This window comes from Molossus molossus, unplaced genomic scaffold (genome assembly GCF_014108415.1).
Source record: "Molossus molossus isolate mMolMol1 unplaced genomic scaffold, mMolMol1.p scaffold_m16_p_4, whole genome shotgun sequence".
Classification (NCBI taxonomy): domain Eukaryota; kingdom Metazoa; phylum Chordata; class Mammalia; order Chiroptera; family Molossidae; genus Molossus; species Molossus molossus.
The window spans coordinates 2,232,401-2,259,651 of NW_023425377.1; the positions used below are offsets into that span (position 1 = coordinate 2,232,401).

The window sequence follows — 27,251 nt, forward strand, 5'->3', positions numbered from 1 at the left end:
CCCAGGAGAACAGGAGGGGAAACTAGGCCTCGGGCCACTCTGAATGCTGTGGCGGATATCGGGGTTTGGGAAGTGGGCTTGTGCTGAGACGAGGGGAGCCTCAGTGTACGTTCAGATTGTGATCCAGTGACATGAGACCATGAACGGGCGACACCCCCCCATTGATTCAGCTCCTCCACTGCTTTCATCCTACGTGGCCATGATCACTGTCACAGTGACCTGTCCACAGAGCGTGGCCACTGCAGATAAGTGGCGCCTTCGCGGCCTGCTCCAGGGAAGGGCGTCCCTACCTCTTCCCTCCCCTTCAGGACGAAGGGCAGGGAGACCAGGAAGGTGGACTGTGCAGGGGACCCTGCAGAGAGCCGCAGCCTCACGCTGTGCGCCGTCCGCCACTCCGCACACGGAGCAGAGTACCAGCGGCTCTTCCCATACACGTTCGCGGGGGCGGCCGCTGCCGGAGGGCAGTGGCACGTCACTGTCTCCTGCCCCTGGAATGGCCTGCGGCCTGAGATGACCGCCCCACACCTGCCATGCAGACCGTCACGTCAGCCCTTCGGAACGACGTGAGAGTCTTAAAAGTGCCCGAGAAAGCAGGCTTGGCACGGCAGGCAGTTGTGGGTGCCACGAGGGATCTGAGCTGGCTAGCCTGCGGCCCTCCTCGCCCCCTTCGCGGTCCACGTGAAGACCACACCCCACTCCCGCGAGGGCCTTCTCATCAGCTGAGCTGTAGATCGCACCATGGCAGACGGAGCCGACATTAAAGTCTGTGAGGTGTGTCCCTCCAGTCGTCGGGACTGCCTGTGCTCAGACCATGTACAGTAACAGACAGAACTTTATCTCCTTGTCAGCGGAATGTTTGCTTCCATCATAATTCCTTCGAACAGCAGTTCGGTCTGTTCCGTGAACTTCTGCCTCGCATTTACATCTGAATCCAGAGCAGGTGTGTGCCCCTCCCGAGGCACCGCGCTCTGTGTCTGGCTTTCAAAGGCTCGAGAACACACTGGCTTCTTCGGGCTGTCGATTTAATCCCTTTTATTCATAAGAATTTGCTGTGACAGGTGGGATTTTGTGGTTGAGTCATCCTGGAAAAGCCCCGAGGAGCCCCTGTCAATTCAGAGAGATTTGGGAGATGATCACCCCAAGCCCAGCCGTCTCAGAGCGGGGGCCCTCAGAAACGTTACCAGCTTCACGGGGCTGTCACCGGGAGCCAGCGTGGAAAGAGCTCGTGAACATGAGGTGGAAGAAAGCAGAGACAAATTGGCTTCCCATTACGTTTACTTCACACTGATGAGACCAGACAGACGCACGCAGCTGTTTACTCCGCCTGTCACCTTCCCTGCCGTGCTGCCTAATCCCTGTGGTGTGGACAGGGGCACCAGGGTCGGACGCGGGCACCGTCACACCTGCCGAAAGGCCCGGGGGCCCACCACGGGGCAGCGCCAGCCTCGGGCTTGGCCTTCACGTCCCCCTCCTGACCCCACTCCATGTCCTGCTGCTGCTTCACCGCGCTGGTCCTGGCCTGTCCCCACCCCCTCAGAGTGACCTCCACTTCCCCTCCATGCACCCCACATGGGGCGGCAGGCTCTGTGGTGCCCCCCGTGTGGCAGGTTGGAAGTGCTGGGGGTTAACCCTCCCAGGAACAGTCCCCAACCAGCGCGGATGGTGGACAGAGCCCCAAGGCAGGGGCGTCATTCGAAGGCTGCTCTCCACTGGCCTCCGGCGTGTTCCCAGGCAGGAACTGCCTCGACAACGTGCCCTTTGTCAGCTGCCCTCCTGTCCCCAGAGGTGTTCCTGTCGCCTCAAGCTGCTGGCCGCAGACCGTGTCCGGGTCTGCTTCTGGGCGATGCCACCCCAGGCGGTGACTTGAGCCCTTCGAGTACCAGGGCCTGGACGATGCTCTCCCCTGGTCCTCACCGGTCAGGGTGCCCTCAGGACTCCTCCCGAACACCGCCGCTTGCTGCCGTGAATCTCAGCTGCCCTTCTCAGCGTGTGACGCGGCGGGTCGGCCCTGCGCGTGTGTGACGGCACGGGTTCCGGAGACGGCGGGGCGCACGCTCCCACGGCCGCAGCCACCGCCTGCACCAGGCCCCGGCCTCCACACCTGGGAGACAGGTGACGGCTGTGCTCACAGTGCGAGGAGCAGTGGGGTGTGGGTCCCACGGGCCCTGGAACGGCAGCTCTGTCAGCTGCTGGTGGACTCGGCGTCTTCACCAACAACCAGGCCCGGGACACGCGCTCCCGCACCTGCTGGCCCTGAGGTCGGACGTGTCGCACAGGCCGTGGAAGTGTTGCTCTTCCCAGGGGTACATAGAGCCGCGCTGCCCCTCCTAGACGTCGGGAGACGCAGGGCGCACGTCTGGCGGGCAGCGGCGGAGTGGGCACGCCCGTCCGTTCCGTGCAGGTGTGCGTCCCGGCTGACCAGCTCGCTCCCGCTGAGAAGCTTGAGTCGGTGAGAGTGACTGTTGGCGACAGCTGTCTCCATGTGTCTCAAACCGTCCACTTTTCATGACACTCGCTGTCCGTCCCGGCTGGCGGCGGTGTCACGGTGAGGAGGGTCTGCAGCTGCACTGTAAGGTCTTCTCGAGCCGAGGCCGAGCACCTCTGAAAGGTCCGCGTCCCACGTAAAGGCCTCTCTCCCTCTCGCCTTTCTCTCCTTCCTTCCCTCCACCTACCTCTCAGACACAGTGCTAGGCGTGGGGCTGGCACCCACCCACCTGCCCTGTACACCATGGCCCCAGCGGCAGAGCGGCCAGGACCCTGGGCGCCAGCTGGAGGGTCTGCCAGGCCTGCTGAGCGCCGCCTCTCCTGGGCAGAGGTGTTGGCTCTGGGCATGGAAGGCCGGGAATGGCACGGGCCAGCGCAGTACAGTGCTCTTGCTCTGCTCCAGGAAGTGTCTGGGCGGCTGTGCCAGCAGAGTGGGCGTGGAGCAGGCCCCCAGAGCTCGGAGCAGACACGTCGTTTCCCTCACCGCTGACCCCTCGTGAGGACCTTCCTCAGCAGGAGCTTGAGGCCTCCCTCTATCCCAGCTCCTTCGGCGTCTGGTCAGCCACGAGGAGCAGTGTGGACGCATCAGCACGCTCACCGAGAACAGACTGCGCTCCATCACAGTGGGCTGGTGCGCAGGGAAGACAGGCGGCAGGAGCCTGGATGAACAGAGGGCCCGGCGCAGCACGCCCTGCCCCCTGGTTCCAGGTCCCTGCTTCATCTCAGGCCCTTTGAGCTGGCCTGCCTGTCTGCACCCAGATGCAGGCCACCCAGACCTCGCTTGGTGTTCGCCAACACAAATGTAACTTCTGTCTTAGAAAGAGTTCCGTAATAGCTCTATTTTCTGGGCTTCACTCAGTTATAAGCTCCCGCGCAGATAAGTTCTATAGCGGTGTTAGGATACCAGTAATTAACTTGGGTGCTTCTAATACAGGTTACATGTAAAAACAATTTAAAAAGACACCTTACATTTTCCTTAAACCACTGTGAATGTGTTAAAAGGCAGGGCTTCTGTGCGTATCTCGCCCACCCGGTGTAGAAGCCCTTCTCCCAAGTATGCCAGGGGAGCCTCTCCCCCACGTCTGCCAGGGGGGGCCAGATGCCCACACTGCCAAGTCAGCACTCATTCTGCTGACTGTGTCCTCCTTGTGGAGGACGGGCTTCCACGCGAGAAGCCTGAGGCTGGGACCAGGGCCGCTTCTTCACGCCACAGGTCCCGAGCGCTCCAGCAGCCCCAGAGCTACACGTTTGCTCAGCCCAGGCCAGCTTCATCCCTGTGCAGCGTGACCAGCTAGGTCCCTCCCTAGCACCCAGGGCCTCCATGGGCATGGCCGAATAAGAAAGAGCATCAGGACACAGGCCATCGTGCCAGACGGCATCCGTCATCAGTACCCTGGGAACTGTCTGGTCCTGTGGACGCTGACCATTTACATGGATGGATTTTCATCATCAAAATGTAACTTATCTTGAATGAATCACAAGGGCATTATGCTGAGTGAGGAAAGCCAACTCCCAAGGTCATCCACTGTGTGATTCCATTCATATAACATTCTTGAAATGACAGAATGATAGAGATGGAGCCGACGCGCGGCGGCCAGAGAGGGGCACGGTGGGGGCTTGTGGTGGACACCCAGACCGACTCAGGGGATGGCACTGCATAGAACTAAATGCACACACACGCACATGAGGACCAGGAAACGGGGGGGTGGGAATGCGGTGAGCTGCCTGTTTTCATGCCATCATGTCTGTCAGCGTATCTGCTGTGCTTTCCTCCATAGTTTTACAAGATGTTGCCATTGAAGGAAACTGAGTGCAAGATACATAGTATCCTTCTCCACCTTCTCCTACAACTGCCCTGGGGCCATGCAATTAACTAAACTAAAATGTTTCCCTTAGGAAAGGAAAACTGTAATTAATCAGGCAAATGTTGATGTTCTGACTTAATTGCCCCCATCCCTGTAATCAGATGGTGGCGTTCAGTGGTGACTGGGCACAGCCTGCTCACCGGCCCGTGGCGGGTGCAGCCACGTAGAGAGTAGAAGCGCTGCCGCCGCCACGGTTCCTGGCGAACGTGAATATACGCGCACACGGCCCAGACCAGCCTGCAAAGGACGTTCGGTCTGCTCTAGGCCTGGTCTACACGCACCGAGCAGGGCAGAGATCCCGCCTCCATCTCCTGAACTCGCAGCACCCTGGGTCATTCCGGCAGACGTTCTGCTCGCGTGGCCCAGGTGATTGCCAAATTGATACCCAACTTCGCCTCCACTGAGGAAGCATCGGCCCTTTCTCCCGAATCATTTCCCTGAAATGCTGAGTGCCCGTTCCTCTCTCCCCGCGGAGGCTCTGCCTGTTCTGAGGACACAGCGGAGGCAGGAGGGCTGTGGGGTCCGCACCCCACACCGTGAACACAGCCCTCTGCAGACAGTGCCCAGAAACTAATTGCCGCACAGAAGGCCAGCACAGCCACCTCTTGTCATAATCACGGAATCACTGCCACCTTTGCACCCACGAGCTTGGTCGTCCACTGCGCTTCTGCTGAAGGGACTGCGAGAAATGTCACAATGACTCTCCGAGGAAATCCATTGTTGAATGCAACCACTATTTCTATGTTGTCGTTGAACAGGCGAGCGGGGTGCTCAGAGATATGCGAGTGGTTAAGAGTTTGCTACTCAAGATGGATGAGAGGCCCTTTTTCTTTTTGCCCTTAGCTATTATTTTGCGTTGCAGTGGAGTATTAAATCTGTATTTTGGAGAAGAACTACTAAGACTTTGGAATATGTTAACAGGCTGCACTGCGCCCTGGCGTAGGCGGGCTCTGACAGGTCCGTGTGCCTCTGGAGTTGGCGCCGGGTTTAGATGCTGATGTAAATGGGCAGGGGATGCTGTGCCGCGACTACCAACCTTTAAGAAGCTCTCGGGACAGTCCTCCTAAACTCTGAAGGATGATGTTCCACAGGTCAACCCGTAAGCTGAAAAGTAGCCATTGCCCTCGGTAGTGACTCTCTCCTGAGACCTGGGAATACATGCAACCTCTGGCCCTGCTCACTGAGCTCTGAGCTTGTGCACAGAGGGTAACTGGTGACGTTTCCAAAACAGTTTTTAAAAGGAGTCAGACTCTTCGGGCCATGGGGTCTCCTGAAGTACACCCCCCTTGCTTAGCAGCTCTCTGTGCTTTCTTGTTTCAAAGAGCCGCCGTACTTCACTGCCGTGCCCGAGAGTCGGATCCTGGTGGAAGTGGAGGACACCGTGGACATGGCGTGTGAAGCCGTGGGTGAGTGAGGAGGGCTGCTGGGGGCGGCCGATGGGGAGGGAGGCCATGACATCTCCGCAGGCTTGTCATCATCAGAGGGACATGCTGAGTGGGGGACTCGGAGCAGAGTTGAGCGCAATCACTGCATGGGACCTTGGGAAGGAATTTGACCTTGCCGCCTCCCCTGCACAGCGGGAATGATGGTCCTCACCCCCAGGAACACAGGAGGCCTTGGCTGAGGCGGGTCCTCTCACCCCTCCCAACGCTCCGATTCCGCAAGGGGTGGGCCCGAGGCTCAGGGCAAGAGGTTCCTTCTCGTCCACAAGGTGACTGGGACCCGTGGCCCTTTCTGTTCTGCAGGCAGAGAGGTGGTTTTAAGTTCCTCGAACAGAAACTCTTTCTGGTTCTCTGACTCGTCCGCTTTGGGCAGCTCTCACTGTGTTCCTCAGGCAGTCCTAGCCCTGCCCCAGTGACGTGATGACTTGCTGTCCACTGTCACCTGCTCACGCCCAGTGGCACAAGGAGTCACACTGACCCCTAAAGAGACAGGCTCCTCAAGGCACTTCCATGAACAGAAACTACATTAGTGCTCGGGAGACTGTCCAGAAATGAAAAGGGCTCTTGTTTTATGTTAATATCTGTCCACCTTAAGAGGCAGTATTTTCTTCCAAGCACTTGGAGGTCAGGATTCCTAACAATTCTGTAAATCTACGAAACGGCTCCGTAGAGAGTCCAGTACCTCACTGCACACAGACGTCCACACAGCCTTGGGGCACAGGGCCAGGACAGGCCGTGAGTGGATTCTCCCTGCAAAGCCTCCGCCAGTGTCTGGCACAGAGGAGTTGGCCTTAGTCCAGTGCAGGTAACCGCCCCAGGGCCACAGAGATGGTCCAAACCCAAATCCCTCAACTCCCAAAGTGGCCTCCCTAGGGGCTGGACCCTGGGACACAGAACTGTGGGTTCCTGCATGTCATCTCATTTCTGAAAGCGGTGGGTGGAGGTGTCACTCTGCACAGTGTGGGTGGTAAATGTGTGTCAGCCACACGGCCCCTCCCTGTCCACTGTGCTGTGTGCGACAGCCACTCCTGTTCTGAGCCCTGGTCTGCCCACGGAGGCCGGGTGCACAGCCTGCTCTCCGTTCCCACTCCCCAGGACAGCCAGGGGAGGGCAGAGAAAGGGTGAGAAGTTATGTAAATTTCTTTTTTTAGAGAGAGAGGCATCAATTTGTTCCACTCATTCACGCGTTCATGGGTTGATTCTGGTATGTGCCCTGACCGGGGGTCGAACCCACAACCTTGGCGTATCGGGACACTGTAGTCAGCTGAGCGACCTGGCCAGGGCCAGAGGAGCACGGGTCTTAAATGGAAACATTTTCCTTGCTGCGATCACCCTGCTCCCCTCTGGCACAAACACCAGGTCTTCCCGGCCAAGCGCCCCGCGGTGAAGCTACGCAGCGGTCCAGCGGGCTGTGCGTACGGTTCTGCTGCGACCAGAACCGCCCCGAAGAGACGCCCTCCTCCTTCCCTGTACCAACAGTCATTTCTCACCAAATGACAACCGTAAGCTCTCCCCTTGACAAGACAATGTTCCTTTTACACAATTTCTGTGGGTGAACGGCTTGTTAAGTACAGACTTATAAACATAACTGAACAGGTTCTGCGCGTGGCGTTGCCGTCGTATAATTTACTGCTTACTTTTAATTTTGACAACGAAGCTATTGCGGCATGCAAAGTGGCTCCTCTTGATGAGCGCTACGTCTTGGAGTTGCTGTTATGAGATTTTACACGAACCGGTTATGCTTTTACCTCGAAATGGAGTTTTTTTAATTTCCTGATTTAATAAAAAGTGACAGGAAACATAATTAAGGCAAAGAACAGAATCTGAGAATACATTATCTTGAAATATTCCACGACATTAACTTTATTTATTAAAAGGAGACATCTTTCATACACAGCATCTTAAATCAAGGGGTTTTCGGTGCACTTCCCAGCATGCATCACGTGGAGACGTGTTTTCTCTAAGCTAATTTTACATCTAGGGAAACTGAGGCACAGACCCTCTGAGATGTAGAAATAAGCCTAGCTGTGTCCACACTCTCCCCACGGCCCACGGCAAGCACTGTGCCCACCAGAGGTCAGAACTGTGGTCTTGGGAGCGTAGGTCTGCTTCTTGGGCAGCGTTTTCAGACTGCCCAGGTCCCTCGTGGGTAGCCCCAGGAGGGGCCGGGCAAAGTCCCAAGGAAGCCCTCTCCCCTGTTGCTAGTCACCTGAGCCGCTGGAAGAGCCCCCGGCGCAGGAGCACGGCGTCTCCCTGGCCACCAGGGGACAGTGCGTGCCTGCGTCCTCACCTGCTGTGTGTGCCAGCCACAGCCAGGTGGGCAAGAGCAGCAGGGCCCACGTCCCTTCGTTCCCAGCCCAGGTCTGCCCTGGGAGCTTGTCCCTGGTCCCTCAGAGCGAGCTGGCTCCAGGCGCAGCTCCTGGGTCCCTGTGGTGTCCCTGTGAGGAAGGGGTGCCCAGGTGTGGCAGCCATGCATTCAGTCTCAGTCCAACCCTCTTGTCCTCTCGCTCTAAGCCTTGGCCACGCTCTCAGCCACGTTCACGCTTGGGGTTCGAGAGCAGAACCATCCCGCAGCCCCTCCTTGTCGTCTGCCATGCTCACGTTTGTCTCGGGCCCAGGCAGTATTCCTACATCCTGATTTACTGCCACGTGTCTCCTGGACCCTCACCCAGGTGCCTCTGCTGTGCTTGCTCCCGAACCGCTTAGATCGGCGGTCGCTGTGGCTGCTGTCAGTGGTGGGGACAGTGACACATCCATGGAGTGCCCCACGTGCTCGGCACGCAGGGTGCACGTAGACTGACGAGACTCGCCTTCACGACAGCCTGCTGTGGCTGTGATGACCACCTCCTTCCCCAGTGGGAGGGAGCAGCCGGGTCTCTGCCCCTGTGCACAGCCTGGGAGCTGGCTCCTGTCTCCTGCCCTGGTGAGCGTCCCTGAGAGCAGGGGGGACCTTCACCCCCACCCCGTCTGCCTGAAAGTCAACCCCGGCGGACTTGCGCTGGGCATTCGCTCCAGTCGTCCCCCTGATGCCGCTCTGGTCCACTGCTTCATATCAGAGGAGAGAAGAGCACTTGAAACGCCAATTAAAATGTTGCCGTCCACTCCTCGTGTAAGAGAGTCCTGAAACCTAATGTGTAACACCCAGTCATCCCCCCTCCCACGCAGGGGCCCCTCTTCCCCAGCTGCAGTGGTTCAAGGACGCCGTGCCCGTCAGCCAGCTCCAGAACCCCCGGTACCGACTGCTGCCGGCGGGGGGCCTGCGCATCCAGGAGCTGCGTCCGGAGGACTCCGGGGTCTTCCAGTGCTTCGCCAGCAACGAAGGCGGCGAGGTGCAGACCTGCACCTACCTGGACGTCACCAGTGAGTACCGGCGCGGAGAGGCAGAGCTTCCCGACCTTTGCCCCTGGCACCACACACTCGGGTCACATCTGTCCAGCCCTCTTAGCTAGGGGACAGGGCGCGGTGTCCCACGGTGACCGCAGCACACCTGACCCACTCCTTACCTCTGCTGACACCCACGGCGAGAGCACAGTTGTCCCAGCGCGGACCTCCCTGCTCTCGGCAGGTGTCGAGGTCCCAGCACCCCAGCCTCCTCCGGACCAAGAAGTAGGGAAACCTCGTCTTTCTGGACATTAAGCAAACAGCTCATTTCTAATATTTTCCTTCTGATGATGTTTCCATGTTTTAAATATTCTCTATTGTAGTTTTATCTAATGATTATAGTTCTTTTGTGAGTTTCTTTTATTGCCCCATTAACAGAAATATGTGGGCGCTTTGGAAAATAAAGTCATGGTAAAGGTTTTCATTTGATCTAGTTCTCGTCTTAATCTCCCACAGCTGTAATATTGTCCTTCTAAAGTGAAGGAGCCCTGGCCGGTTTGGCTCAGCGGTTAGAGCGTCGGCCTGCGGTCTGGAAAGACCCGGGTTCGGTTCCCGCTAAGGGCATGTACCTCAGTTGCAGTTTGTCCCCGGCCCTGGTTGGTCGTGCGGGAGGCAGCCACTCGATGTGTCCCTTTCATGTCGATGTTTCTCTCTCTCTCTCTCTCTTCCTCTCTCTCCCTCCCACTCTACCTGAACAAAAAATGGAAAAATGTCTTCGAGTGGGGATAAAAAAAAAATTTTAATTAAGGAGAATTTTGTCATACTCGGGTTTCTCTTCCAAGCGTATAAATCTTCCACCTTTTAAAACCAAGTAGAATTTTGTGATTATGGAATTAGGCCGCTCGTGTTGCCCTTGTGGAAGAAAAATGCTCGTCTCCTCAGGTGTGAGTCTTGAGAGAGCCCCCGCCTGGGCTGCCGGTGGCGCTGGTCAGCCAGAGCTCACAGAGAGACAGACGGGATATTGAAAGGTCCATGCACATTTTAGGAAATGGGGGGTCACTTCCTGAGCCCCGCCCAGGGGTCAAGTTTATCGTCCAGTTTGGAGCGTAGGAAATCAGTATCGCTTCAAACAATAGAAATAATATTGGATACTTAACTGGAAACCGAGTTTTGAGCCATTAGAATTATCTACAATATACCTTGCTGGGGGGGGGGGGGTGGCAGGATATTGCCGGGCAGGGAATGGTAGACTGTTTCAGTAAAAGACAGGTGCTAAATATTTTCAGCTTTAGGGACTCAGCTCTGCTGCAGCATGGAGACAGCAGCTCAGACAGCACAGAATAGTCGTGGCTGTGTTCCAATAAAGCTTTATTAACAGAAGCAGCACAGACAATGCAAAGTGAGTGGATGTGGCTGTGTTCCAATAAAGCTTTATTAACAGAAGCAGCACAGACAATGCAAAGTGAGTGGACGTGGCTGTGTTCCAATAAAGCTTTATTGACAGAAGCAGCACAGACAATACAAAGTGAGTGGGCGTGGCTGTGTTCCAATAAACCTTTATTGACAGAAGCCGTGCAGACAAGCCCAGGGCTTGTGGAGGCCGACTTCTCCAGTGAGGGACTTGGGAAACACTTTATTGAATGTCTCAGCCTCAGTGTTATTGTCAAAATGGAACCAACCCAGCCTGGTTCACAAGGTTTTTGTGAGGATCCGACTGGAAATTCAAATGAAAGTGCTACTTAAGGTGGTTACCATGACAACCGGAGAGTGAACAGATAAATAAATGATTATGATTTGTAAGTGCAGGGTGTAGCAAAATGGAGTTCTTTTTTCAAATTAAAGCACCTTTAAAGGAACGAAAACACAGTGTGGAACAATCGATATCTATTTGTTCGTGGAACAAACACATGGAGCAGGTGTGCCAGTCCCCTGGGTCGCTCAGGCGCGGGGACAGGCCCTGGGAGGAGGGGCAGGTCCTCCTGCTTCCAGGACAGAGGGCCATGGGCGGTGGACAGTCAAGGACGAGATAATTCAGAGCAGCGAGAACTGTGGAGGGGCCAGAACAGGCTCAGGGGCCAGGGTGGTTTCTCCGAGTCGGTGCTGAGGCCGCCATCCGGAGGTAAAGAGGGGCCTGTGTGGAGGTTGGGGGACCTGCATGTCGTCGGTGGGGGAGGGGTGCCGAAGCGTGTGGCGGGCGTGCCAGGCAGATGCGTGTGCGGGAGGAAGCGGCAGAGCGGTCGGGCCTGCCTGTGAGCAGGGGTGTAGGTAGGACGTGTGGAGGGGTTGGCGGGGCCTCAGGGGCTGTGAGTGGGGATGTAGCGGGGTGTCTCAGTGCTTTCCGGGGCACCCAAAGCTGAGGGAAGAGTGGTCCGTGAGGGGAGGAGCAGAAGGCCTGAGGCCGTGCTTGGCGCAGAAGCAGCAGCACCTACTGCAGGGCTTGTGGGCGCTCCCACCACAGAAGGGCAGGCAGCAGCTGTGCCTTGGCCGCCCTGATCCTGCCCTCCCCCTCCCGGGGCTGCACACACACTTGGGAGCTGCTCGGTCCCCGTCTCCCTGGCGCAGGAGCACAGTCAGGGAGCCACGCGGACGCCAGCCTGCGCGCCTATTGTCATGGTCTCATGCGGCCCGGAGGCTGGAGGCCCTGCCGGCCCCTGAGCGAGCGACCCCTACAGCAGGGCCCACTCACTTCCAGAGATGCTTCCCTGAAGCCTTGGAAGCTGGTCCTTTTAACTCTCAGAACAGATCCTGGAAAGTGTCATATTTGGATAATATCTAATATTCAAAATCAGCTTTTTAGAGTTGTTTTAATAATGAAAGTAACTTGTTGGATTTCTCCAAATAGGTGCACCTTCTCCCTTTAACATTTGCCAAAGCAGCTCCACCTGGGCCCCTGCCCTGCCCCAGGCGTGGCCGTTACGTCAGGAGGCCGTGTGTCTCTGCAGCCGCAGGCAGGCAGGGGCTTCATGGAAGGCTCCAGGCGCTCCCGGAAGGGTTTCCTGTTCCGTCACTGCAGTGGTCTCCGTGATTAGTCCTACAAAGGTCCACATGGACAATCCACTGGCTGGTCGCTGCGTCTCTGAGGGACAGCGCACTGACCATGTCACTGTTCAACTCCTCTGCTTAGATGTCGCACCAGCCTTCACTCAGCTTCCGGCGGACACCACGGTCACCGACGGGATGACAGCCACGCTGAGGTGCGAGGTGTCCGGGGCTCCGAAACCCGCCATCACCTGGAGGAGAGGTAGGTACCTCCCCGGTCTCAGCGGCCGGGCCAGCGCAGAGCGAACCCGCCGGCCGAGGGTGTGTTCTGTGCCCGCCCTCACACTTTCATCTGGCGAAGATTAACTGGCTCCCGACGCCAGAGGTGCGGGGCTGGGTGAGACGGGCAAGACTCTCCCTTCACGGAGCTTTCCACTCATCTTTACGCACAGACGCTCTTAGGTGGTGTGATCATCACCGTCCTCTGAGCCCTTCGCCAGGTGCCATGGGCCCGGGGCCTCCATTGCCCTCGGGTTGGACTCGGAGCAGCCGGGAAAGAACTGAGGAGTCTTCCTTGGGAATATTAAAAACTAAGGCCCACAGCCTTTTTCTTTCTTTTTTTTATATTTTTGGTATGTGCCCCTAGCGGGAACTGAACCCGAAACTCTCTGGTCTGCAGGCCAACGCTCCAACCGCTGAGCCAAACTGGCCAGGGCTCCTTTTTCTCTTTTAAGAAACATGCTTCTAGCACAGGATCACGTGCGCTCTCCGCTGGACACGTGCGCTCTGATCCCTCCTACCTCAGTTCCTGGGGCGCGGGCGCCGGCCAGCTCTCTGTCCCACAGCCCCTCCTCGCCGCGCAGGCACTGGACCAGCGCCCCGCACACATCCGGGCTGCGCTGCGTCCTCACACTGACTGGTCACGCTGGCGGACTGTGTCGGGGCGGGCTTCAGAACAGGTCCCGTTCCTGCCACCTGAGAAGCACAGGTGGGCTGAGAAGGCATAACCATGTGCTCAGGCCACAGCGGGCACTCAGGAAGGTCTGGGAAACCACGGGTTCCTGGGAAGGGCAGGCTCCTCGAGTCGGTCTGTGTTTTTCCTCGGCTGACTGCGAACAGAATCGGAGCTTGTCCAGAACGTTTCAAATGCACGCTCGTGGAGCGAGAACCGGAACGTGCCCCTGAGTCGTTGCGTGGACAGTGAGGATGTTCTGCTCGTCACTGTAGACAGCGCCGAAGGGGCCTGCTCCGGGTCCCACTTCGTTCTGGTGTTTCCTTGAGTTATGTTCTTGTTTGTGGCGCGAAGCATGGCCCCCCGAGCGCTGTGGGTCTAACTGCTGTTCTCCCTACTGTTCTTCAGGGAACCACATTCTGGCCAGCGGCTCCGTGCGGATCCCTAGGTTCATGCTGCTCGAATCCGGGGGCCTGCAGATCACCCCTGTCTTCATCCAAGATGCTGGCACCTACACCTGCTACGCAGCCAACACGGAGGGGTCCCTGAACGCGTCGGCCACGCTCACCGTGTGGAGTAAGGACCACGGGCCACATGGGCCCGGCCCTTGATCCGGGTTTTACCACCGTGTCCTCTGTGCCGAGGGAGGTCGTGAAGCCCGTGGATTCTCTGATTCAGTCAGAGCGGAAGGATCATTTTTACAGCCAATTTATAGAAATCTGTTAAGTCATTAATTTTTTAGTTCCCAAAGAATAATTGGAAAGTGTAGCCCCAATTTAAAGGGGGTATTTCGGGAGGGATAAAGATGGACTTTTTCAAGCCAGTGGAGTTGGGGATATTGTCCCCAAGTGGCTCACGTAACCACGGCGAGGCCGGTTAATTCTGTAACCATTGTGTAAGAAAACCGAGTCAAGAGTTAACGTCCTAGAGAAAGAATGTTTTCTGAGTTAGCCCTGTAACGGGCCAGACACTGCTAGCCTGCGAAGTAGGAATGCTCCCCAGACAGGAGGGGTGCACTGAGGGGCGGGCTTGTTTCTCCAGCTTTGTTTCTCCTTCCCTTCCTCTCATAGGGGCCCTGGAGAGCAGTGAGGGCCCTCGGGCATGAGACTGCCCACCCCACACCCCCACCCCACTCACCCAACCCCCGCCCTCATCCCCCGGAGCTTCCTCCTCTGCCCATGTGGCGCTAAAGACTTGCTGTTCAAAGAGCAGAAGACGCCCTGGCCTGGCTCAGCGGTTAGAGTGTCGGCCTGTGGAGAGAGTCCCGTGTTCAGTTCCCTCTAAGGCAGCAGTTCTCAACCTGTGGGTCACGACCCCTTTGGGGGTCGAACGACCTTTTCACAGGTGTCGCCTAAGACCATCAGAAAACACATATTTCTGATGGTCTTAGGAGCCGAGACACCGCTCCATCTGTCTCCAGGCGGGTCCGCCCACATGCCGATGCGCCCACAGACAACATGGGGAACTGTATTAAAGGGTCGCGGCATTAGGAAGGTTGAGAACCACTGCTAAGGGCATGTACCTCGGCTGCGTTTGTCCCCGGCCCCAGCCGGGGTCGTGTGGGTGGCAGCCAGTGGATGTGTCTCTCTCACATCGATGTCTCTCTCTCTCTCTTCCCCCCTCTTTCCCTCCCGCTCTATCTGAAGATACATGCAAAAAATGTCCTCCGGTGAGGATAAAAAAACAAAACAAACAGCAGAAGACTGACATTCGCCTGTGCTTGCTACCCTTCCCCCAGTCCACGTGGGGGGAGAAGCTGTTCACTCGCGAGCGGTCGGTCCCCACCCCCTGCGGGAAAGCTCTCCTGGCTTCATTCCACACCCAGTTAGCTTCCCCGACAGCGCCGACGTCCCTCCATCCACGGCCTTTCTGACGCGCTGGGCGTTCTGAGAGCACGTGATTTTAAAAGACATGCGTTCCAGTTCCCCCAGTGTTGTCAGGTGCTGAAAAGGGGGCTTTGTTCCTTTCAGTGGCGACTCCACTGGCCACTCTGATTCATTATTGTCCCTTAAATTAACCATAGATGTAAAAGCTGGTGACAAACTGAGGTCTGCACCTCCATGGGTCACTCACCAGGCAGTCGTGTGGCCCTGCTAAGATCCAGGGGCCTAACAATAGAGGGATGCTGGGGGCCACGGGCCTACGGGCGTCGACCCGCTCGGCCCCACGTATCCGCACAGCTCGGCAGCACCCCTTGCACCCACAAAGCACACGCTCAGGGATGCTTTCCAGACACCACTAGCAGGCGGTCAGGCTGGCCCGAAACCTAGCCTGGTCACCCCAAGCTCGGGCTGTGTTCATGCCGCAGCGGCGTCCACCTCAGGGATGCGCGTGTGGGGGTGCGCCGCGGGGCTGTCTCAGGGCCCCGCTGTGGCAGCTGCCATCCTGGGCAAGCCGCGGGCCTGCCCTCTGCACCAGGCCCACTCCTTCCGGCTCGCTGGCACCCGGCACCCCTGTATTTCTGGCATCACTTTCATTCCTGAATATCACAGCCCTCAGCAGACCTGTGAGGACTAAATAAAAACGGCATCACCCGTGGAAGCGCTGTGCAGACCCCGAGGTGCTGCGCACACGGCAGAGGTGCCCCGACTGCCGATCGTCTTGGGGGAGAACCAGGATTCTCCCCCGAGTGCAGAACTGAGACACACGTGCAGACGACCTGCCATTGTCACGTGCTCCCGAGCGGCTAGAGCTTCGGGGTGGCCCGGGGGGCGGGCGGCCTGACCCCGGGCTGCGTGTGGGAAGCTGGTGGCAGTTCCCGGAGGACTGAGAGCTGCGACTCCTCGTTTCGCCTGGATGAGAGGGAACCTGGGGGCTCTGGTGTCAGGTGCCCAGCATTCCCCTGAGGGAGGCACTCTCGAGCACGTGACTGCGTCTGAGCTGTGACTTATGTTTTTCCAGATCGAACGTCCATTGTCAACCCTCCCGAGGACCGCGTGGTGATCAAGGGGACCACCGCCACGCTGCACTGCAGAGCCACACACGACCCCCGCATCTCCCTCCGGTCAGCTCCCTCAGTCGCTGTGTCTGGGGCTCGTTAATATTCTGTGGGCTCGTGAAGGGACGTGGAGACCAGAGGGGAGAATTTCGGGAACTTTGATTTCAGCCGCAGATCCCTGATTACGGCGTGTGTGGTCCTGGGCCCCGTCATTAATCACACGACTCCCGTTTTCCACCCCAGCCTCATGCATTATTTACAGGGGCTGCGCTCTCTCCGGCCCTCACAGCTGGCTGGGGGGAGTTTTCCTGCCAAGGTGACTGCACTGTCTGTAAGTGTACGCCAGAGGCTGGTACTTAAGGAAAGAAAGGTCCACAGGGGTCAGAGGGGTTTCAGCGTGTTGCCGCTCGGCTGGGCGTCCTGCAGGGGGTTCTCTGCTCCAGGGACGGCTCCTTCATGGCCCGGGAGCCCTTGAGGGAGACCTGAGCATGGAGGAAGGGCACCCCCAGAGGCCAAGGCTGTCAGAGGGAAATGCATAAGAAGAAGGGGCCTGGATGACTTGGGGGGGGTCTCTGAACCTAACGGTCACAATGTGACCCCGGTAAACACGTGGCACAAGCACGCGCAGCGGTCGGCGGTGAGCTTCTTCCCAGACTCACCACTTCAGAACGGGTTCATTTTCAGAGTCAGACCAGCACGTAAATCTAGAAAGAGAGTCCAGCCGTCCTGGCACTTGCTGTTTGGCCTGAGCCCAGAAAGCATGCGGTCAGCTGAACAGGCGGACTCGAGGTGCCCTGTCCCCAGAGCCATCACTGCGAGAGGGGGGTGACGGCTGGCGCCAGCGCTGGTAATGAGATTCGGAGACTTCACTGTTTTCTCAGGCTCCTCGGGCAGGTGTTTGGATGATCGTGAACTTCCATATCTCCACCTGGCCCTCTGGGGCTCCCCAGAGCTCAAAACCATGTTTGGTTTAGTTACAAGAACGTTGCTGCAAAACAAACCAGGAGAGAGCCCGGGATTCTGGGAGGCCGTTTAGGGATGGCCGCCGTGCCTGGAGACGCAGGCGCCATTCCTCAGCGAGCCGGGAGCACCACTCCCGAGGGCAACGGCAGACACACAGGCTCACCCGAATCCCCCGGGTCGCTGGTTCCACCTAACGTGTCGTGTGATTCAACAGACGGAATTGGAGCCTCCTTCCTGAGGCGGGAGGGACTGGATGCTCACGCTCAGGCCTCCCTTGAACCGGGGTGTCTCTGCCCACGGAACACCAGCCCCGAAGTGAGCCGTTTCTTCCTTTCCTTGTGTGGAACCCCCCGTCCTGTCTCGGGGTGATTTCAGACAAGCACTTGGTAAATGCCTGTCCCTGCAGAGTGAGCCTTTGAGAACGGGGCATGTCCTGAACATCCCAGCACGTCGCTCCCAGTGGACAGCCAGCACCCACATCCCATGGGGCTGTGCGCGGGCCCCACCCACTGGCATTGTGGGCGCTGGACAGGCTCGCAGTCGATTCTGTACGTGAAGAGAGAGGCGCTGCAGCCGCATAAGCGAGGTTGGAAAGAGGCGCTGCAGCTGCATCAGCGAGGTTGGAGAGAGAGGCGCTGCAGCTGCATCAGCGAGGTTGGAAAGAGGCGCTGCAGCTGCATCAGCGAGGTTGGAAAGAGGCGCTGCAGCTGCATCAGCGAGGTTGGAGAGAGAGGGGCTGCAGCTGCATCAGCGAGGTTGGAAAGAGGTGCTGCAGCTGCATCAGCGAGGTTGAAGAGAGGCGCTGCAGCTGCATCAGCGAGGTTGGAGAGAGAGGGGCTGCAGCTGCATCAGCGAGGTTGGAGAGAGAGGGGCTGCAGCTGCATCAGCGAGGTTGGAAAGAGGCGCTGCAGCTGCATCAGCGAGGTTGAAGAGAGAGGCGCTGCAGCTGCATCAGCGAGGTTGGAAAGAGGCGCTGCAGCTGCATCAGCGAGGTTGGAAAGAGGCGCTGCAGCTGCATCAGCGAGGTTGAAGAGAGAGGCGCTGCAGCTGCATCAGCGAGGTTGGAAAGAGGCGCTGCAGCTGCATCAGCGAGGTTGGAGAGAGAGGGGCTGCAGCTGCATCAGCGAGGTTGGAAAGAGGCGCTGCAGCTGCATCAGCGAGGTTGAAGAGAGAGGCGCTGCAGCTGCATCAGCGAGGTTGGAAAGAGGCGCTGCAGCTGCATCAGCGAGGTTGAAGAGAGAGGGGCTGCAGCTGCATCAGCGAGGTTGGAAAGAGGCGCTGCAGCTGCATCAGCGAGGTTGGAGACAGAGGCGCTGCAGCTGCATCAGCGAGGTTGGAAAGAGGCGCTGCAGCTGCATCAGCGAGGTTGGAGAGAGAGGCGCTGCAGCTGCATCAGCGAGGTTGGAAAGAGGCGCTGCAGCTGCATCAGCGAGGTTGAAGAGAGAGGGGCTGCAGCTGCATCAGCGAGGTTGAAGAGAGGGGCTGCAGCTGCATCAGCGAGGTTGAAGAGAGGCGCTGCAGCTGCATCAGCGAGGTTGGAAAGAGGCGCTGCAGCTGCATCAGCGAGGTTGGAGAGAGAGGCGCTGCAGCTGCATCAGCGGGGTTGGAAAGAGGCGCTGCAGCTGCATCAGCGAGGTTGAAGAGAGAGGGGCTGCAGCTGCATCAGCGAGGTTGAAGAGAGAGGGGCTGCAGCTGCATCAGCGAGGTTGAAGAGAGAGGGGCTGCAGCTGCATCAGCGAGGTTGAAGAGAGAGGGGCTGCAGCTGCATCAGCGAGGTTGGAAAGAGGCGCTGCAGCTGCATCAGCGAGGTTGGAGAGAGAGGGGCTGCAGCTGCATCAGCGAGGTTGGAAAGAGGCGCTGCAGCTGCATCAGCGAGGTTGAAGAGAGAGGCGCTGCAGCTGCATCAGCGAGGTTGGAAAGAGGCGCTGCAGCTGCATCAGCGAGGTTGGAGAGAGAGGCGCTGCAGCTGCATCAGCGAGGTTGGAAAGAGGCGCTGCAGCTGCATCAGCGAGGTTGAAGAGAGAGGGGCTGCAGCTGCATCAGCGAGGTTGAAGAGAGAGGGGCTGCAGCTGCATCAGCGAGGTTGAAGAGAGAGGGGCTGCAGCTGCATCAGCGAGGTTGAAGAGAGAGGCGCTGCAGCTGCATCAGCGAGGTTGAAGAGAGAGGGGCTGCAGCTGCATCAGCGAGGTTGAAGAGAGAGGGGCTGCAGCTGCATCAGCGAGGTTGAAGAGAGGTGCTGCAGCTGCATCAGCGAGGTTGGAAAGAGGCGCTGCAGCTGCATCAGTGAGGTTGGAGAGAGAGGGGCTGCAGCTGCATCAGCGAGGTTGGAAAGAGGCGCTGCAGCTGCATCAGCGAGGTTGGAGAGAGAGGGGCTGCAGCTGCATCAGCGAGGTTGAAGAGAGAGGGGCTGCAGCTGCATCAGCGAGGTTGAAGAGAGAGGGGCTGCAGCTGCATCAGCGAGGTTGAAGAGAGAGGGGCTGCAGCTGCATCAGCGGGGTTGGAAAGAGGCGCTGCAGCTGCATCAGCGAGGTTGAAGAGAGAGGGGCTGCAGCTGCATCAGCGAGGTTGAAGAGAGAGGGGCTGCAGCTGCATCAGCGAGGTTGAAGAGAGAGGGGCTGCAGCTGCATCAGCGAGGTTGAAGAGAGGCGCTGCAGCTGCATCAGCGAGGTTGAAGAGAGAGGCGCTGCAGCTGCATCAGCGAGGTTGGAAAGAGGCGCTGCAGCTGCATCAGCGAGGTTGGAGAGAGAGGGGCTGTAGCTGCATCAGCGAGGTTGGAAAGAGGCGCTGCAGCTGCATCAGCGAGGTTGGAAAGAGGCGCTGCAGCTGCATCAGCGAGGTTGAAGAGAGAGGGGCTGTAGCTGCATCAGCGAGGTTGGAAAGAGGCGCTGCAGCTGCATCAGCGAGGTTGAAGAGAGAGGCGCTGCAGCTGCATCAGCGAGGTTGGAAAGAGGCGCTGCAGCTGCATCAGCGAGGTTGGAGAGAGAGGCGCTGCAGCTGCATCAGCGAGGTTGGAAAGAGGCGCTGCAGCTGCATCAGCGAGGTTGGAGAGAGAGGGGCTGCAGCTGCATCAGCGAGGTTGAAGAGAGAGGCGCTGCAGCTGCATCAGCGAGGTTGGAAAGAGGCGCTGCAGCTGCATCAGCGAGGTTGGAGAGAGAGGCGCTGCAGCTGCATCAGCGAGGTTGGAAAGAGGCGCTGCAGCTGCATCAGCGAGGTTGAAGAGAGAGGGGCTGCAGCTGCATCAGCGAGGTTGAAGAGAGAGGGGCTGCAGCTGCATCCGCGAGGTTGAAGAGAGAGGGGCTGCAGCTGCATCAGCGAGGTTGAAGAGAGAGGCGCTGCAGCTGCATCAGCGAGGTTGAAGAGAGAGGCGCTGCAGCTGCATCAGCGAGGTTGAAGAGAGAGGGGCTGCAGCTGCATCAGCGAGGTTGAAGAGAGGCGCTGCAGCTGCATCAGCGAGGTTGAAGAGAGAGGCGCTGCAGCTGCATCAGCGAGGTTGGAAAGAGGCGCTGCAGCTGCATCAGCGAGGTTGAAGAGAGAGGGGCTGCAGCTGCATCAGCGAGGTTGAAGAGAGGCGCTGCAGCTGCATCAGCGAGGTTGAAGAGATAGGCGCTGCAGCTGCATCAGCGAGGTTGGAAAGAGGCGCTGCAGCTGCATCAGCGAGGTTGGAGAGAGAGGGGCTGCAGCTGCATCAGCGAGGTTGAAGAGAGAGGGGCTGCAGCTGCATCAGCGAGGTTGAAGAGAGAGGGGCTGCAGCTGCATCAGCGAGGTTGAAGAGAGAGGCGCTGCAGCTGCATCAGCGAGGTTGAAGAGAGAGGGGCTGCAGCTGCATCAGCGAGGTTGAAGAGAGAGGGGCTGCAGCTGCATCAGCGAGGTTGAAGAGAGGCGCTGCAGCTGCATCAGCGAGGTTGAAGAGAGAGGGGCTGCAGCTGCATCAGCGAGGTTGAAGAGAGAGGGGCTGCAGCTGCATCAGCGAGGTTGAAGAGAGAGGGGCTGCAGCTGCATCAGCGAGGTTGAAGAGAGGCGCTGCAGCTGCATCAGCGAGGTTGAAGAGAGAGGGGCTGCAGCTGCATCAGCGAGGTTGAAGAGAGAGGGGCTGCAGCTGCATCAGCGAGGTTGAAGAGAGGCGCTGCAGCTGCATCAGCGAGGTTGAAGAGAGAGGGGCTGCAGCTGCATCAGCGAGGTTGAAGAGAGAGGGGCTGCAGCTGCATCAGCGAGGTTGAAGAGAGGCGCTGCAGCTGCATCAGCGAGGTTGAAGAGAGAGGGGCTGCAGCTGCATCAGCGAGGTTGAAGAGAGGCGCTGCAGCCACAGAAGCAGGTTGAAGATAGAGGCGCTGCAGCTACATAAGCGAGTTGAAGAGAGAGGCGCTGCAGCTGCATCAGCGAGGTTGAAGAGAGAGGTGCTGCAGCCACATAAGCGAGTTGAAGAGAGAGGCGCTGCAGCTGCATAAACGAGTTGAAGAGAGAGGCGCTGCAGCTGCATCAGCGAGGTTGGAAAGGGGCGCTGCAGCTGCATCAGCGAGGTTGAGCGAAGAAGGCATGAGGCTTTGAGGGCTCTGTGCAGGATGGTTGGGGTGTGATCTATGCTTTGCTCAGAAATTGGGGGATGCCACTCTGGGAATTTTTTTTAAAACAGTAGAGACCTCCTGTCCAGGTGACACTCTTGTCCTCCAGAACATTCCTGGGCCGGAACGTGAGGGACAGTGTTAGTAGGTGACAGCTATGACCCAGACTCCAGACTTCCCATGTCTAACCCCAGACCCATGCACATTCCAGTGACCCCTTTGGTCCTGTTCTAACTTGAGCATCTATTGTCATGTTATGGCCAAGGTATCTGGTTGCTTTCTTTCTTTTTTATTGTATAACTCACGCCTGATAAAATCCACTCTTAAAGAGCAGGACAAAGCGGTGCCTAGTTCATCCAAAAGCCATCAACCGCTCGCTTTTTAGCAGACAGGGAAGGGTCAGCGTCAAAACCCTCAAGCCCCTTTCTGACTCAAGACCCTTTGCTTGGCCCCAGCTACGTCTGGAAGAAGGACAACGTGGTCATCAGCCCGTCCAGCAGTTCCAGAGTCGTGGTGGAGAAGGACGGGTCCCTGCTCATCAGCCAGACGTGGTCGGGCGACATCGGAGACTACACCTGCGATATCATCTCCGAAGGCGGGAACGACTCCAGGACGGCCCGGCTGGAAGTGATGTGAGTACCGCGTCCCCTCCGACTCGGCTCCGGACCCCAGAACCCGGAGGCCGCTCACCCTCTCTCTGCTCTCAAGCCAGCCCCAGAGGTCACGGCCGTGGGCCTCGCAGGCACGTACACTGAGGCTCTACCTTGGTGTGGAGGGTTTGGTGACTGGCTCCCCGGATCTCATCACTCCCCCGTGACTCCCCACCGGAGAGGCTCTGTTTGCCATGCACCCGTGAGTGACAGCAGGCCCGCTTGTCCACTGGATGCCCCTCAGAACTGCCAGCAGGTGAGACACGGCAGGGTTCCCCCGAGGCGAGCCCCCCCTGAAGGCCCGCCAGGCTGCACGTCAGAGTTGGCGCTGGCTGCCTCTCCAGGCAGACAGACCTCCAGTAAGAGTTTAGGAATCCCGAGAGCAGCCATCAGCGGCCGCTGCTTCTGCCTGGGCCTTCCCGGGCCCCCGGGGCCGGGGCCGGGGCCATCCGTCTCTGTCTTCGCTTCTCTTTGCGTGACTCCCTTCGTTCACGAGCAGGAAGCTGAAAGCCTGCTGACAAATTTCATTTAGTTGCTTTTTGAAAATGCTGTCATCCCAGATACTCCTCGAGCACATACCTACGAGCATAAAACCTGCAAGTGAAGACGCAGAGCAGGGCGGGCGTCGGGCAGCAGCCAGCTCCAGGCACCAGCCCGCGACCCCGGCTCATGCAGACGTGCTGGGCCGTAGAGGCCAGTTTGCAAGGTTTTTCCTCCTGACCTCTGCCGAGGGCGTTAAAGGTGAAGGAGAAGCTTGCTGAGGGCTGAGGCGCAGTCCCGCGTTGGTGGCACAGACACGCGGCAGCGGGCGCAGACCCGAGGTTCTGCAGGGGCCAGGACCAGGCTGTGGAGCCAGCCTGGCTGTGCCTCCAGGACCTGAACAGCCCCACCTGCCTCCTGGGTGGTCTCCCTCCAGGATGACCCGCCCTGTGTTCTGTAGAAGTTACCTTTCGAAAGGAAAGGTCGCCCTGGTCAGTATCCAATCCCAGGAGTCGACAGCCCTACAGGGTCAGCAGAGCGGCTGGGCGCTGAGGCCACAGGATGCTGTGCAGATGGCCCGCCAGCTCTGTAGGGAGCGTGGAAGTGCCGGGGCCCCCACCCCCTTCGCCACGGGACCCACCGGCCCTGGGCTCCTTCTGTCCTCCTGGGCTCCCCTAGCCCACACACAGGGCACCTCAGCAGTCTGCCACCTCCACCTGACGGACCCCCACTGGGATGCCAGGTGTCTCGGGTGCTTCCTGGTGCTCACAGGGGCGGGAAGCAGATTTTCACGCTCCCTTCCCTGCTGAAGTAGAAGCGCCCGGCGGCACAGCTCTGCATTTTCAGTGCCTGCCGGCGTTTGGTGCGCTGTAGGCGCTCAGTAAACGCATCTTGGGTGGTGGAACGCACGAATGAATGATTGTGTGTGTTATGGGCCGTTGGTGACCTGCCTCCCAGTTTCGCTCACGCCCTTTGTCCCTTCGACGCTCCCGTCCTGGGCCTCCCCCCGCCAGAACTAACACCCAGGCTCGGAGCACCGGGACGAGCCTGGGCACCTGCCACCCCGTTCAGCTCCAGTCCAGTGTCCCCCCTCCCATTCACAGCTCCTGTCGGCAACATTTTTATTGATTTTGATAATACTGGAGTCCAGGACTGAAATGCACGTAATCTACGGCTCCCATTGTAAAACTCCCTTTGAGGACTCTTATGTCGCCCGTCACTGGCACCAAGTGAATGGACACCAGCATGTCCCAGGGCGTCTCGGCAGAAGTCACACTGCCTCCGTCAGATGCAGCCTGCCCTCCCCACCCGCTCAGCCTTGCGTTCTGATCCCCATGCCTTCCCTGCTGCCTGCTTATCTGAGTCCTTCTCGTAGAACACATCTCTCAGCAAATGTTGCCGGGTCTCTAAAATAATAGGCTTCCTGGAGTGGGAAACACCTCACCCCTAAGTATAGAAATATTTGCAGATGTGTGATTCAAACCAATTTTGGGGCTGCCGGTCACAGCTAACCTGGGAGCCCATCGCCCCTCGCGAGCTGCTGCTCATGTGATGAGCACGCGTCCGGGCGCGTCAGGATGGGTCTGGAGGGTCGCAGGTTACAGCGTGGAGACTCTTCAGGCCCACATAGGTCTTAACTCTGAGACACCAGAGATGACAACAATGATGACAATCATCACGACTCGTGATTGCAGGGTGTTCTGTGCCTCACAGAGGACTTTCCAGTGCAGCGCAGACGCATTTCCGTGATTTACTCTGATAACAACAAAAGTGAAAGAAGAAAACAAGCTCATATTGCGGAGTGACTGAGAGGTGCTTACCGCCAAGTAGTGTCCTTCAGAGAGCCTGAACGAAAGTCTGCCTCCCCTGCCTTCCTGGGGCTAGAAGCTACTCTGTTGAATATGGAAATTAGGAGCCTTCCGAATAGGCTTCCAAAGGCCCATCGGAGGGCTGGCTCTCACGCATGCTCGCACGCATAGCCTTGCACGCTGTCTTCCCTGTGCGCCCGATCGGGTCCCTCACACCCAGCGCAGTGGGCGCTATCCACGGCCCAGCTGGACTGGGGCCGCCCCACCCCCACTGACAGCCTAGCTCTGGGCAAGTTCCCTCCCTTCTCAGCTGTCAGCTGGGCACACTGCACACCTCAGGGCCTGGTGAGCGTTGAGTGGAGCATTGTTTGTGCAGTGCCGGCCAGGGCCTGGCTTAGGGTGGACATGCAGTCAGTCCAGCCCCGTCATCCCTCACTGCCGCCTGAGACTGCCCCCTGCTCTCCTGGGCAGCACCCTCCTCCACGGGGCCAGGAAGTCTGCCATCCTGCGGGGTTTCTACCATACTCATGGCCCTGGAACACACCTCAGTGCCGACAGCAGGGCAGGTGCGGGGTCAGTGCCCGTTCACGGAATCGGCTGGAGAAGGTCTGCGGATTTGGGCCCACAGAGGAGGACGCATGTAGGAGGGTCTGCCTCCATCCTCCCCGAGAGGAGAGGCTTCTGCCACCCCAGACGGTCCTGCGATGCGTCCTGTGAATGGACAATGCCCAGGTCAAGGGGACCCACAGGAGGTGTGTCTCCTGTGAGCTGGCTGGTGCCGTAAGGAAGGGAACCGTTGGGGCGAGTCCATGCCCACACGCAAGGGACCAGCTCCGAAGGCTCTCAGGATTGCGGACTGTTAATCATTCAAAGACCCAATGAAATCAGACACTAATTCCCGAGAACTGGGGTACAGGGAGAACCCGATTTTCGGGACCCACGTGAAGACTGGGACTCAGCCAGCTGGAGAGAGTCTTACGATAACATGCCGGCAACAGGGCCGTACTGGGGTGAACCATTTCATACCGTTTCTTGAGAATTATCAGGCCCATCAGCTTCATCCTCGGAGTGAAGTTGAAGACGGGTTTGACCACGTCGTCATCCATGTGTTAAAGAGGCAGCGCTTCTACAGCAAAACACTTCCCTGAGCCTCCTCCACGCGATCAGTCCCCCACAGCCACCGTTTTGCCAGTTGCTTTGAGCCTTTCCCAAAGCTGTTTCTCTCAGAAACACGTGGCTCGGCCTCCTTCCCACACAGCGTCTGCTTTGCTGACTCTGGGTGTCATGGTGATGTAATGGGCTTGATGGCGACCCCCTAAGTTCCAGAGTGACTCAGCCCTGGGCTCCTCACACTGCCCCCTCCGCTCCCTTCCATCAGTCACCCTGTCCACACGGCTGTCAGTCCGCTGACCGTTCATCTCCTTTCTGCGTTGGCAGCGGGATGCATGACGCAACCCATTTCCATTAGACAAGATGCTCTGATAGGGACTCAGAACACGTTAAAGCCGCATTGCATTTATCGGTTATCAGTGGGTTAGTCAAGCATTTCACGGAGCTTAATTTTCCAGACCACCAGAACTTATCACTTCAAGGAATAGTTTGTTTCCAACGTCTATTAGAGAGTCCTTTGCACTGAGCAGCAGGTGACACGGAACAGGAGACACACTATAGAGGGTGTCTTGTCGGGCAGACATCACTGGCTGGTGTCTCCAGCCTGGATCCCCCTCCTCCTGGAACTATGTAGAGTTGACCTTGAGCAGCCTCGTTAGCATAACCTCAGGGTGGCCTGTCACTCAGGAAGTTCCAAGGGTTTGAAATTCCACCCCAGAGCCTCTTCACGATGCCACAGTCATTTGGGTGCATTTACCCAGGTCCCTGCTCAGTTTGTTTCCAGGAGGGACTGTCTCAGCAACACTGGTGTGGTTTCAGAGCAGAGCAACTCCAGGAAGTAGGGAGGGGTAGAGCAGGTGGGTCTCCACTCGTGGAAGTCGGTGGGAGGTGCAGTTGTCGGGGCGCTCAAGTGGAAATAACAGCTCCTTTGGGAATTTAAAACTTATTTAGCAATCAAGAGAAAAGCAGCCAGCATTCCAGGCCCCAGTTCATTCTTCACTGCAGTGATTTAAAGTCGCAGTCCGCATTAGAAATATTTGTTTGTGAACGGTGTGCGTGGTTAGAGACAGCTGTGTTTCTTAGCTAGCCGCGAGCTCAGGGCGGCCTAATAAATCTCAAAGGGTAATGAGTGCATTTTTAAATTGAAGTATCAAGTGTAATTGTGGCTTTTTGTGTTGACCTCTGCAGGTCAGCAGTAACTGATGTCTGAGGGAGACCAGATCTAATTAGTGGGTGAAGCAGGTCACACGGGGCGTCCGCTCTCCACAGCCTACCTGGGAGCGTTCACCGAGGGAGAAGCTGTCCCTCATGGCCCCAAGGCAGGGTCCTGCTCCCGGACTCATGAGATGTGAAGGTTCAGTACGGGGCATGGCAGCTCGAGGTCGAAGGTGGCAGACCGTCCATGGGAGAAACCGCGCCCTTGAATTAGAAGCGCTGTGACCAGCGACCCCGGGAAAGACCTCTCCTGTTAGCATCTTCTGCATCTGTTCGCTTCAACTGCGTTTCCGCCATCGAGCCTCGCTCACGTGCTGTGTACTCGTCCGCGGGTTTGTCAGTGTCCCCACCACACTTCTTCCCCAGAACCTCCAGCATCCAGCAGAAGACACACAGCAGGAGGACCTGACACTGTCAGTCACGCGGCAGCCACGCCGTCGGAGGACACACGTGTGCGTTTTGGCTGGACAAGTACCTCGTGTCGG

At 58.0% G+C, this 27,251-nt stretch overlaps 1 protein-coding gene across 1 annotated transcript in view; it reads left to right on the forward strand.

Moving 5' to 3' along the window:
• The window catches only part of SDK1 (sidekick cell adhesion molecule 1), a 370,727-nt gene that overhangs the window by 224,108 nt on the left and 119,368 nt on the right, over positions 1–27,251 (forward strand). The window contains exons 8-13 of the mRNA XM_036242102.1: positions 5,672–5,755; positions 8,957–9,151; positions 12,237–12,353; positions 13,452–13,619; positions 15,945–16,047; positions 21,959–22,135. Of these exons, the coding sequence (XP_036097995.1) occupies positions 5,672–5,755; positions 8,957–9,151; positions 12,237–12,353; positions 13,452–13,619; positions 15,945–16,047; positions 21,959–22,135 (844 nt within the window). The remainder of the gene's footprint in view (positions 1–5,671; positions 5,756–8,956; positions 9,152–12,236; positions 12,354–13,451; positions 13,620–15,944; positions 16,048–21,958; positions 22,136–27,251) is intronic.